Source organism: Meleagris gallopavo, chromosome 2, assembly GCF_905368555.1.
Source record: "Meleagris gallopavo chromosome 2, MGAL_WU_HG_1.1, whole genome shotgun sequence".
Classification (NCBI taxonomy): Eukaryota; Metazoa; Chordata; class Aves; order Galliformes; family Phasianidae; genus Meleagris; species Meleagris gallopavo.
The window spans coordinates 2669721-2683273 of NC_139405.1; the positions used below are offsets into that span (position 1 = coordinate 2669721).

General features: G+C 42.0%; 1 protein-coding gene across 3 annotated transcripts in view; it reads right to left on the reverse strand.

Annotated features, from left to right (window-relative positions):
• EML6 (EMAP like 6) overlaps positions 1-13534 on the reverse strand; it is a 115806-nt gene extending 102272 nt beyond the window's left edge. Inside the window, exon 1 of one of the 3 annotated variants that reach the window (XR_014881793.1) lies at positions 12208-13533. Coding sequence is in view for 2 of the 3 variants with exons in the window: in XM_085218591.1 (XP_085074717.1) it covers positions 12208-12404 (197 nt within the window). In the remaining variant the exon portion in view is untranslated. Of the gene's footprint in view, positions 1-12207 lie in introns of all 3 variants that reach the window. The other 2 variants (XM_085218591.1, XM_085218592.1) reach the window with 2 other exon arrangements.
• Positions 13535-13553: the final 19 nt, after the last annotated feature.

The following is a 13553-nucleotide window of genomic DNA, read 5'->3' on the forward strand; positions in this document are numbered from 1 at the left end:
TGAAGGCAGAATCCAAACTAGAATCATATCCTAATAGTTGGAAACATGAATGAAAATGAGTTGTTCTATTTCTACAAAATGACAGTTCAACTTCCAATTCTTTACCAGTCTTAAAATTAAATCCTATAGGTGTGATATTGGACAATGAAGCAGCACTGCGCTGAAAACCACTGCATGTTGGTGGAGATCTTTTGGTAGAATGAACATTAATATTTGTGCAGGATGTTTTGATAATCTGACTACTTTCTGTGATAAAGATAAGGGGGATTGTGGTTAAAGATGAAGATTCTGTCATAAGAAGTTGCTCTGAAATTACAGTGAATTAGCTTCACAACAGCTGAAGTGAGGCTTGTTCCCAGTCGAATTTGATGTTATATGAGCACACATCTTTCAAGAGAGACATACTCCTGGTTACTCAGAAACTGCACATAATTGCATGGACTGTGGCTGTGATTTAGCTCAGTTGTCCATAAATACAAAGCATACAGGAAGTTATGCTATGGAACAGAAGCCAATTGTTGTTGTTGTTGTTTTTTAAACTATTGAACATTTGGTCAAAACAATTCATTTGATATCAACACATATCTGTATACCCACTCCAATAACTACATATTAAAAAAACAACAACAACAAAAAAAGCAACAACAAAAGACACCATGGAAAACAGAGTGCAATCCTAACAAAATGAGGCAGACAGGTGGATCAGAACACCAACTATAGCTCAGCTGGTAATAACCTGTGACAGCAGCAGGAAATGCTTAGTGTAGAGGGGAAAGGCTGATTAAATAGTTACATCTGAGAGGGAAGAAGAAGGCAGAAAAAAATTGTGCAGTGCACTTATCTGTCATCATGCATAAAGCAATTCATCCCAAACTAACTGACGAGGTAAAAGAACATTTACCTCTGGGCAGAAGGGAGACCCACAGATTCAAAATGAAAAAATAAAGCACACCCCAGGAAAAATGTGAAATGCAATACACTGTGTACAGAGCACATTCAGAATAATTCCATCAAATAACTATTTAATACAGCAAGGAACACTACATTCTCAAGAGCTATCTTTTTAACAGCAGTGTATTCATACTTCATTTAATCTGCTCTCTGTTGAAAAATAATACTCCACCATTATTCCTAATTTATCTTATGACCAATCACCAGGTCTAATAGTTAATTGAAATAGAATTGTGAAAGTTATGCTGATGGCACAAGTGCCAAAACATTCCTTGCTCCAATAAATGGACATTGTTTTCTCAGCTGTCTTACAGAAAAATGGTATTATGTCTCATGTTATGTCAACTCTGATAGAAAAATCCTGTATATCCAGACAAAAATATTCTTATGGTAGTCATTTACAAAAATGAACTGGTGACATCAAACATCTATGGAGCTCTAAGAGTTCCTCAACATAATTAGTAACACCCATGACCAGTTTGTGGAAAGTCAATCTTCTCCTTCCCCAGAATCTAGCACGTCAATTTATATAATTTTTAGGGTTTTGAACTCAGCCTAAACAGTCTGTTCTAGGAAAAACAGCAAAGATCAAATGCAGATAGTCCATGCTATCAAACACATTCAGAGGTATAGAACACAAAGGAAAACCAAAAATCTTCACATCCACCAGGACTCCCAGCAACTCTCCAAATCATACTTCCATCACTAACACAATCTAACTGGAATGACATCATGATGCTTCAAACATGCTGATGTTCCAAGAGAATGGCTACATCACTGATACACATTTCCTGCAATTCAAAGGTAGGCTCGATGCCCACTGAATCACAGCAATTTAAACAAAAAGTCTCAACCTACATGAGAGCAGAGCAACGCTAGTAAATTGTAAAGATCTTTGAAAAATGCAAAGATTTAGATTTCTTGTTAGTATTGTAAAGATTTATGTCTTATTTCCCTTCACATATGAACAAGCCCTGGAAAATATTTCTAGAAATTATACCCATTCAAGATTAATTTACTCGTAAATTTTTAAAATGCTCCATCTGTGTTAACAGAGTAATTCATATGTTAGCCCATAAGGGAGTGCCTGCAGGGCCATCATAACAGCTACAAAGCAAATGCCTGTGATAACTCTCCAGAAAGATGAGAGACGTAGCGAAAACTGAAGACTGAGTTTGGAAATGCAGCATGCTCTTTCAATCTGATAACACCCCGACTGTGCTGGCTACAAAACAGATAGCTGCAAAACATGTATTAAGTGAGTTATTCCTAGGTGACCAGCAGGAATGATGTAAATACTGAACAGACTGTTCAAAACCCACCAGATTCCTGAGCAACTGACTTGACAGTAACTTATCATGAGGTAAGCTGTGTCGACAAGACTGCTTTGTAGTTTATTTAAAATGAATTGTTATAAAATGTAAATTTCAAATTTCAAATAAAAACTAATGCCAAGTAATTAATTTAATACTTTACATAAACAACAGTGGGTAAAATTGTCACTGTTAAATTGCTGAGGAACCCACTGGAACCCAGTGAAATACAGGCTGCTAAATAACAAAGAATGGTAGAATCATAGGACCACCAAGGTTGGAAAAGACCTCCAAGATCAACCAGCCCAACTGTCCACCCAGCACTAACACTTCCCACTAAACCACATCCCTCAGTACAACACCTAAACATTTCTTTCACGCCTCCAGGGACGGTGACACCATGCCTCCCAGAGCTACCTGTGCCAGTGCCTGACCACTCTGACAGAGAACAAACTGTTCCTAACACCCAACCTGAACCTCCCCTGGTGCAACTTGAGGCCAAAATGCAATGTTTTCACATAAACATGTTCTGTATCTGACACTATTCCACTGTAAGTATCTTCATTTTGGCGGAACCAAAAAACAGCTCAAAACAGACCATTTAGGCAGGAAGATCCATTTTGCACTGTTGGATCTACCCGTGTATTTTTCCAACCCACTTCCAAGTACCCAAATCGCAAACAGTTCTTTGCATTGTTCAGTAACCTTCATGTTTGAGAGAAGCACTGAGCTTGTGAGTTTAAAAAGATAGTTACAAACTGCTTCAGCTTAGGTATTCTTTGTTCCTGCCAGCTGCACTGAGCTGAGCCTCCTATTATTCAAAACTTTTAATGCAGGATACAGTTATTAATTATCCACATGCTGTTAATTTTGCCTGTTCTAATGAATGTGCAGCCAGTCACAGACATGTATGAAACAGAATGTGTTGTAAAGTTATTACACCACCAAAATACACCAAATGTTGTATTTGAGAGAGATTCTAGTTATCCAAAGGATTCCTTTTAAGCTTTCGTGAGACTAACACCAGGACTTACATGAACAAACATAAAATTAAAGCTTTTTACCTTCTTTATGCAAGCACTGTGATTCATTCCATTGCCTATTATTTCTCTTTTTCTCCTGATTTTGTAGCAAACTATTCAAAGCAAAGACTCCAAGCTCATCCTCGGAAGATCAAACTTGCAGACAGCACATCCCTTGACACAGATCTGTGGTATGGCTTACAAGCAGCTTGCTCAAAAATTTCCAATTTGGAATTAAGTATTTAGCATGTACAAAAGCTGCTTTTTAGAATACTAGCAGTAACTCATCTGAAAAGTTACCAATGTCCCAGTAAAAGAGAGTTAGTTCTTTCTGGCTACTCCTTATTTATACTTCTTGTCACAGCATCTAATATCAAATTTTCACTTGAAATAAATTTGAAAGTTTTTCATCTGAGATCTGTGATATAATTTATATCCAAAATTCTATATGCAAAAGAGTCCTGTATTCAAAAGAAGCCCCCAAAACAAAAAGAATTACATTCCAAATAGCAGCACCAGTTCATTAAATAACAAAGCACTGGAAATGTAGCATAAATAATAATGCATAAAATAATGCATAAAACAAAACCTAAAAAATACTGACGTTCTGTTAAGGACATTATTTAACAACCCTAAGGACAGAAAAATCTTTTCAAGTCTCAAAGTACAAAAACATTTATATCTGGAGCCTATGTCTTTAATCTTCTAAAAGCATCCAGGAAGGCTGCGTGTGAGCTTTTGGATAATCAGCCTTTCCACCACTGTAAATGTCACATCTATGATGGACTTCAGTGCACGCTGCATTTCTTCTTGTTGGCTACATTCAAGCAGATGCATCTACAGGTTCCATAAGAAAGCATGTTCTCAGAAATCCTGTTGTGAAAACATATCACCTACAAAATACATGCACCTATTGCAAGTAACAATATTACAAGTAATAATAATCATGACTTGCATCTTTAAAAAAGGCTTAATTATTACTTCTTTACTTGATGAATGACTCTTATCTGCCATGGTATTATGTTAAATAAAAGTATATCTAAGAAGAGAAAGTAATGCTCCCACTTGTGATTCTAACAGGCTACCTGCTTTGAGAACTTTTGTTCTGCTGTGTTCTGTAACCGCATAGCTCAGACACGGCTCTTTAGAACTTCTTTCCTGACTTGGAAAGTGAAATAACCGCGGCAAGCCCAAACAAGAATACGTCTTCAAGATTAGTCTGGTATTTCTAATTCTAGGTTAGAGCCTCATCTGTACCACACTTTCATGTTCTTAGGCCACAAAAAAAGGACTAGAATTGGACACAGATCTGGAGATAAAACCGTGACATTAACACAGATTGGAGTAGGGGAAATCATGCTTGACCAAGCTGATAGCATTCTATGATGTCTTCACTGGCTGGGTAGATAGGAGGAGAGCAGTGGATGTTGTATAGCTTGAATTCAGCAAGACTTTTGACACTGCCTCCCATAACATCCTTGTTTTGAAACTGAGAAAATGTGAGATAGATGAGCAGACAGAGAGGTGGGTTGAGAACTGGCTAACTGACAGAGCTCAGAGGGTTGTGATCAGCAGAGCAGAGTCTGGCTGCAGACCATAACTAGCGTTCCCCAGGGGTCAGTTCTGGGTTCAGTCTTGTTCAACATCTTCATCAGCAACCTGGAAGATAGGAGTTCATCCTCAGCAAGTTTGCTGATGATACAAAGGTGGAAGGAGCGGCTGAGACACAAGAAAGCTGTGCTGCCATTCAACAAGATCTGGATAGTCTGGAGAGCTGGGCAGAGAAGAACCTGATGAGGTTGGAGCACCTCTTCTATGAAGACAGGCTGAGGGTGCTGGACTTGTACAGCTTGGAGAAGAGAAGGCTGCGAGAAGACCTCATTGCAGCCTTCCAGTATTTAAAAGGGGATTATAAAAAGAAGAGGAACCAACTTTTTGCTCAGGTAGATAGTGACAGGACAAGGGGGAACGGTTTTAAGTTCAAAGAGGGAAGGTTTAGATTGGATGTCTGGGGGAACTTCTTCACAGAGAGAGTGGTAGGGTACTGGAGCAGGCTGTCCAAAGAAGCTGTGGATGCTCCATCCCTGGGGGTGTTCAAGACCAAGCAGGCTGGGGTTCTGGGCAGCCTAGTCTAGAACCAGGAATGGAAGCTGGTGGCCCTGTCTGTGGCAGGGGGCTTGGAACATGATGATCCTTGTGGTCCCTTCCAACCCAAACCACTCTATGATTTAACAAGAGCAAGTATAGAGTCTTGCACCTGGGGAGGAATAACCACATGTATCAGTACAGGTTAGGGGATGACATGATGGAGAGGAGCTCTGTGTGGAAGGGCCTGTGGGTCCCGGTGGCCAGCAGGTTGTCCATGAGCCAGCAGTGTGCCCAGGAGGGCCAGAGGGATCCTGGGGTGCATCACAAAGAGAGCTGGGCAGCAGGTCGAGGGAGATTATTCTCCCCCTGTTCTCCACCCTAGTGAAGCCACATTTAGACTACTGTGTCCATTTTTGGGCTCCCCCGTTAAAAAAGACAGGAACCCCCTGGAAAGAGTCCAGCAGAAGGCCATAAAGATGATTATAAGGGCCTGGAGCAACTCCCATAAGAGGAAAGGCTGAGTAACCTGGGTCTGTTAGAAGACTGAGAGGAGATCTGATAAATGTTAACAAACACCTAAAGGGAAGTGTGAGGAAAACGGATGGGGCCAGGCTCTTCTTGGTGCTCTACAGCAATAGGACAAGGAGTAATGGCCTAAAACTTGAACATAACATGCAGAAGAACTTTTTTACAGTAAGGGTGATGGAGCACTGGAACAGGTTGCCCATAAAAAGGTGGTGGAGTCTCCTTCTATGGAGATATTCAAGACCCATCTGGATGCCTACCCATGCACCCTATTATAGGGTACCTGCTTTAGTAGGAGGCCTGGACTCACTGATCTCGAGGTCCCTTCCAACCCCTGCAATTCTGTAATACTGTGATTATATGTGAAGATTTAATGCAGAGCAGATGTAAAATAAATAAAATCAAGCTAATCTTGAATTTTAGAACTTAAGCTAAAGAAAGTCAAGGGGAAAAAAAAATGAGATGACAGATCTTGAACTCCAAGATTCCACAGCCTTGATTTTTAATAAGCAAGATACACTGCTCTGTAAGATGAGCTACTTCTCACAAATCCAATATAAAACTTAATACATTAGCTGATATAAAATTAAATGTTTGTCATTTTTCAACTTTAAAAAGATAAAAATAAATATCCAAGCTTTTCCTATTTTGTTGGACAAGGTTTTTTCTTTTCCCATTTCAATAATGAGTTAAATCACATTGATTTAAATACTCAAAACTCTACTTGCAATTTTTAATAACAACAACTTCTTCCTTGTCCAAACAAACACACAAGCTGGGACTGGGCAAGCAGCAAATCTTACTTTTCCTACTATTGTACCTAACCTTCCACTGGGATACATAATTACTACTCTGTTTAAGAAATGTAGACAAGTAACAGCCATTCTCAGACATACTGCTATAAATTGCTTAAGTTTTTTCCTCATTTTATCTCAGTACGTATTTTTAAAATCACATTTGATAAGATTCTGTAACTATATATTTCAACATGTTTTATGTATTAATACGTATATTTAAGAAACAAATATTAATGCCAACTCACACCAGTGCAAGGGCTTAAGACCTAAATACTCCATAGCAATCAATCATAACAACATGAATGACCCCCATAACGTCCTGAGAAAATGGCTTTTCCCCCCTCCCTTTTTTTTTTTTTTTTTGGAGACTGAAAGTAAAAGAAGATATAAGCTGACAAAATGAGTTTCTTTGGGAATGGATTTCTTCAATATGAAACTCCTTCAACAACCTCCAGTTTCAAAACACTTCCCAAAGCATTTCAGTACATACAGATCTCAGATTCTCCTTCATCCTAGCTGCTCCACAGTCATGCCTTTAAAGGTGTACTGACTTTGCTTAGGAACCTACATGGCACTGGCACAGGAAGCAGGTCTGGACATTCCGTTGTAGAAAATTTCATACTTCATTGCTACCTTTCTATCTTCCCAGGGGCTGTTTCAGCAGTCCTGCATGTGTATCTTCTGTGACTTAAGTCCAGATTATGTACAAGCTACAAACAGCTCCATTTTCCATGCACTTTCAGCAAATGAGAATGGTAAGTTGAATATTATTTTGCAGCAAACAAATGCTGTGCCTTACCATCAGAAAGGTGGCAATTATGTATAAATTTGGAGTATTTTGCATCCATTCAAATAACACCACTTTATAAACAGAAATACTATAATGCATAAGATTTATAGAAAAATATCGAACTACAATTTAGATATTTTAACTCCAGGGTCTTGATTTGCAAATCTCTGCCATCAATTGAGTTATTCAAAAGTTACATTTGCTACAGTCAACAACATTGCTGGAGGCAAACATATTTCTCTTTTCCCCAACTGCAGAAAGACAAGAAAATGTGTATTTGTGTTCCAAAAGGACTCTCTAAAAAGAATAAGGCGGGCCTCTCGTCACTCTCACAGCTCAGTAAATCCCATCACCACTGGCACATCCACATTTTTAATCTCAATCTGTCAGCACAGCAGCACACCCGCATACTTACAGCAATATTCTGATTAATCCTACATTACTATTACACTGTAAGCAGCCTTACAGAAACGACATGCTTTAGTACCCGCAGATAATAGGCTGGCTTTCCAGGTAGTGTGCCCAGGCAGCAAACACTGCAGAGGCTCCTGAGAAAGGCAGCAGTTTCCTGCAGAACCTTCCTCACAAGTGATTCATTTACTGCCTGCCAGAATGCAAAATGTGCTTGTTTAAAATGCTTAATGCAACAAGATATCAGGTACATTGAGGTATCTGTCAAATTAAATGCAGACATCACATAATGTTAGGAAACGGTGGTATAGAAAAAGTGCAGATGAGTCTCAAATACATATTCAGGAAAACTGCTCAATATTGCACAAATTATTGGAAATAAAATAGGGAGACAAACTTATCATCAAATCATCACTCGATTTTCTCAAGGTTAGGAATTTCTGTTTAGAAATGAATTCTAAAAGTAAATCAATGAAATTGCATTTTAAGCATAATGAGAAGTACTTTAACTGATAGTATTTGTGGTTTTGCTGTTTCCTGTGGCAAATGTTGGGTTGATTTTTGTTTAGTTTCATTGTGTTTTGCTTTCAAATGCATAAACTGCAGGAAAAAAAAAATATAGAAAAGAACTGCCTCCACCCATCCAACATTTCATTAAGAGAGAAAAGAGCAGCGATCTCATTGCTCGCTGTTACACAAGGAACACACAATATAAAAACACCTTATTTCCTTTTGAAAGTGTTCAGTTTCTGTCAAAACTTACAAACCACTTTGGTTGTACTCAACATATATCCCACACTCACATGAATTTCACTCAAGGCAGGAAGGAAAACAATACCCATATGTTATTATTACAGCTTCCGAAACCTAATCCTGGAAAGCATAAATGACCAAATCCAATGAAAGGAAGCTACATGCTTCGTTATAACCTACGCAATACTTTGCCCATTAAAATGTTGCAATAGCTCTGCTTTGACATAGCTCCCACACCTGAGTTATGATGCTTCAGGTAGATCACACTTTAAGATCAAATGCAGAGTTACAGTGCAAGACCTTCGACTGCTTTGTGGTCTATAACACAGACCTTAGGGCAAACTACAGGGCTTACAGAGGAAACAGGATTATTCTGACCTTCAAGGCCCCTTAGCTGTTAGATCATTTTTGTGAACAAACAGAAGAAATAAACATGAAAAAAAAAAGGAAAGGAGGGTGAAGAATATGTTACATTTTCTTTGACTGTAAACTTATAAATTGCACGTCTTTTGGGGCTCCAAATAAAATGCACCAGCGATCTTCAGAAAACCAATGCTATTAATTTCAACCAAGTGTTCGTCCTGCTTTATAAAGACAAGACTTGATAATCAATAGTATTAATTATTCCTCAATTAAATAACATGCAAGAAGGATGGTATTACATGACAGGAAGTAACAAAAATCACTGAATGCTTTAGCCTTGAAAGGGAGCCCTGGAGGGCACCCAGAGCAACCCACCAACAAAGCTGGGCTCACTTCAGAGCTCAACCAGGCAACTCAGAAACCTGTCTCATGGGAAGTTAAGAGGCAGAAGAGCTCAGAAGCACCTTGTGGTTGCTTTGCACAGAAAGCACACTTCAGAACTCACTTTGTTCATACTCTGAACATCTACTTTACAGTTGAGTGCAGAACCTATTTTTCAAATATGAATTTTAGAAGGGAAAAAAAACAAATCATTTCTTCAGTAATCCAGTACAGTCTGGTCTATTTCTGCCAAAACTAAATTATGTCCAACTGAATTATCTTGACAGAAAGCAAGAGGCAAGACCATTAAAATTGTGATAAAAAGCAAGCGTACATTTTTAATCACGCAACCTTTTCACCAAGGAAGAATATCCACCTGTACAGTTTTAACAAACACTTCAAGGAAATGTACATTTCTTAGTTCATCTTCCTCCTCTCCCCCTCCCACCCAAAAAATTGTATTTACTGAATGTTTTCAACATGGTAGGAGCTAATGGCAACCCCTGGAAGTAGTTCTGCCCTCTTCAAGGCCTTCCAGTCTTAATGATTTTGCAGTATTTTCCGAAGTCTGCAAGCTTCATTTATTTATTTTTAATCATGTTTCAAATCTCCTTAAAAATACAACCTGTTGGACTGCAAATATACAGACTATTGTTTAGAAGTTAGTCCCAGGGAAATAAGTACCAACAAAACAAGAAAAACTGAAGGATTACATTCAGCCCATTCCTGTCAATGGGATGCCATGAAGTCTAAAATATTATAATTTCAATTTTATTATTTATATTCATGCAAGGAACCATCTACTTGGAAGTACTGGCAACGATGGGATGTTCTTCAATAAGGTCTATAAACTGCACCAAAGGTAGCAAAGGCAACGATTAACGGATGCAAAAGATAGAACATTCTAACAACATTTTGGAGACACAAATAACAGCTCTCTTTCCTCCCTTAAAACACTTATAACAACAACTTCTCTAGGCCACTAAAAGCTCAAATCATCTGATATCTTGAGTCCTGCTCATGCTCTCTGGGCCAAAACATTTCATCCTCTGCTGAAATTCTGGTCATTCTACAGAATTCTGATCTCTTTCTGAACAGGAACAAAATTCACCTTTCAAAAGCACTAGTTAAAAACTAGCTGAGCAAACAGTGAGTCGTCAAAACACCTGCTGATTTGAACAAGTGATTATTCATTTTCTTTAAAAAGTGCAACAGGCAGAGCAGCATCTGAAGTACAAAGAGCAGTCACTCACGTTCTTCCTAGAACCATTTTACGCTCTAAATGAGAGACTGCCAAAAGTGGTCTCTCTTATAAAGAGTGCTTTAAAAGACAAGGCACAGAAGTCACACAACACAGCCAGCTTCGGCCAGGAACTGTTGTCAGGTATAAGAAACTGGACATTATTTCCTCAGTAGATAGGATACTAAAGAGGGAGGGTGCAGGTGAGGGAAGAAGAATAAAAGCATCTCTGTCAAACCAAAAAAGCAGTGAGCATATGCAGTTGTGTCTTGACAGGTTATCTGGAAAGAAAAACCTGCATTCCATGATATTGCAGATTCAGTAAAATAGTCATTCTTATCTTAGTAATCTGAGGAGACAAGAGTCTATTTGAACAGCCTTCTGGAAGTGACATTACCTTTAAAACCATAATAAATTCTTAAGCAATCCCCTGTATTTTATGAAATGCTATTGCTTTATCTTGGACTATAAAAGGGAGGAGAAAAACACTACTTGGGACAGAGCAGCCAAAAGCTCTCCCTGGGGAAAGCGGATCGTTTTCTGTAAACAAGAGTCCAGAATGATTATATGACAGCTGTGTGATTCTGTTACCAAGTGTCCAAACTCTGACTTCAGCATGTGTTCCTGCACTCACACCATGAGTCTCCTGGGTCTGCACTGATCACTGGGAAAATGCCTCATTCATGCTGAATTCAGGTGAATCGGGAGGACAGCAGTTAGCTGTGCTCGGCATCATACTGTGCAATGATGCCTTTATGAGGGTATTCCAGGTTCAGATATCTCACAGGAGTACAGTAGAGCAGATGTAACAGTGATTTTCTATTTACTGACAATTTCTGTATTTTCGACAGATTTTTTAAAAAGGCTTTTTGGAACTCTGGAACCACGTTTTTGTTACTTTGTGGGGTGCATTAAATCTTGTATTTCTTTAGTACAACAGCAAAGTCACTCTTCATAAAGAAGGTGAAAAAATGAGACAAGAAATTGACCAGATGAGGAGCAAGACCTCCTGTAGCCATCTTGCACCAGCACGCTTGAGATTATTTTTTGTCTTGGGTACAAAGAGCTAAAATTGACTTGGCGTGAGATTTTCAGGATGATAGAAATAGATCAGTTTGATCTACAGCCCGAGTTTAAAGCACACTTGTGCAGAGCGTGAAGGGAACTGCACCTGCATGCTATAAGGCAACAGAATGAGAGAGCCGAGGTCCCAGCGCTGGAAAGAGCAAGGTGCTGGGCTCGTTGTTGCATTAGGATCTTCCCATTGCATTGCCACGCTGGAACTGTTTTGCATTTGGTGCAGGAAAAAAAAAAAAAAAAAAAGAAAGAAAAAAAAAAGAAAAAAAAAAAGCTTTCTATCTCGTCACCGCAACGTTTTGAAGCGATGCCACGGAAATAACAATCACAACAACCTGCAGACAGCCGGCTTTCACCCCGACCGCCGGCACGAAACCCGAGCGGCTCCACGACGCCGGGTCCAGCCGTGAGGAGCGAAGAGGGGGAACCGCGCCGACCCGCTTTCCCCTCCCTTCATTTAAACCCCACCCCAGCAAAGACAAGTCAGCCCCCTTACCTGATAATATCGTCGTTGTGCCCGAGGAAGAATTTCTGGCTGTGCTCTCGGGTGTTGTAAACCACGCCGACTCCGGCCACGAAGTAGACCACCTCCTTCCCCGCCGTGTAGTACAGGTTGTTGCGGCACTGGTGGCCCCTGTACCCGTAAACCCACTCCAGACGGAGCCGGCATCTGGGAGCCGTCCGATCCGCCATGATAACCAATCCCCTCTCCCCACCGGCACGCACAAAACGCGGCTCTGCCCCTCCTTCCCCCCACCTCCTTCCCCCGTCGGGGTTTTCCCCTTTCGACTCGACGAATCTTCAGGTGGCGGCGCTTCGCGGCGACGGCCGTCGACGCCAAACGCGTCGGCAGCGCGGGGCGGTCAGCGCTGCGCCGCCACCATCAGCCGCCGCGCCGCGACCCGGCCGAGCGCCGCCAGCGGGGCCGCAGGCACGGCCCTACCGCTCCCGCGCCTCACCGCCACCTGCCTGCCCGCGCCTCCGCCGCCGCGATTCCCGCCTGCTTTCCCCGCGCGGCGCTCCCCGGGCCGCTCTCCTCGCTGAGCTTTCTATCTTTGGGTCAAAGCTGAGGGGTGACCGAAAAAAAAAAAAAATCACGAGGAAAAAAACCCAACGGCCCGCGTTTGTGAATGGCGGGATGCGCGCGTAGCGGACGCGCAGCGGGGGAACGCTGCCTGGCTGCAGCCCGTGCTGCGCTCAGCCGTTCGGCGGCACCCTGCCGCCCTTCCCTCAGGGGCTCTCCCAGCCCCTCCGCCCCGTCCTGTGCTGCTCCCCGCTGACCCAACGCGTCCTCTCCGCGTCTATCGTGCAATTCAAACAATTCTAGCTTCTCGTGTCCCGGGGCGGTTTGCCACGAAATACGTGGGCAGGAGGAGAAGGGGCTGCTGCGTTCTTTATTAGCGTTTATTTGCTGTCGTTCTCTGGAGCGATGTTCCCCAGGAGCAGCGCGTTGTTTCGCTGCCCTCCCGCTCCCCCTTCAGCGGGATTCGCGTTGCCGTTAGCAGTGGGGCGCGGGCGCCCTCCGTGCCGCCGATCCATCGCTTCGTAGTATCACCCAGTGAGACCGAACCGCTCCGAAACTCGTTCCCTCCATCAGAGGCGATGACCCTCACGGCGGCACCGCGGAAGGAGCGAGCAGCTCCTCCTCACACGGCACACCCCGCCCGAGGAGCGGCGCGGTGACACCGCAAAGCCGAGAGCGAAACCCGGCATCGCACCCCGCGCATCGCGGGGCACACCGCCCCTCGCGGCCCGCTGCCGCACGGCGCCCCGGGGGTGTGTGAGGGCGGAGGCGCGTCCCCCTCAGCGAGGCGTGGCCCCAGGGCGACGGCCGCGCTCGGC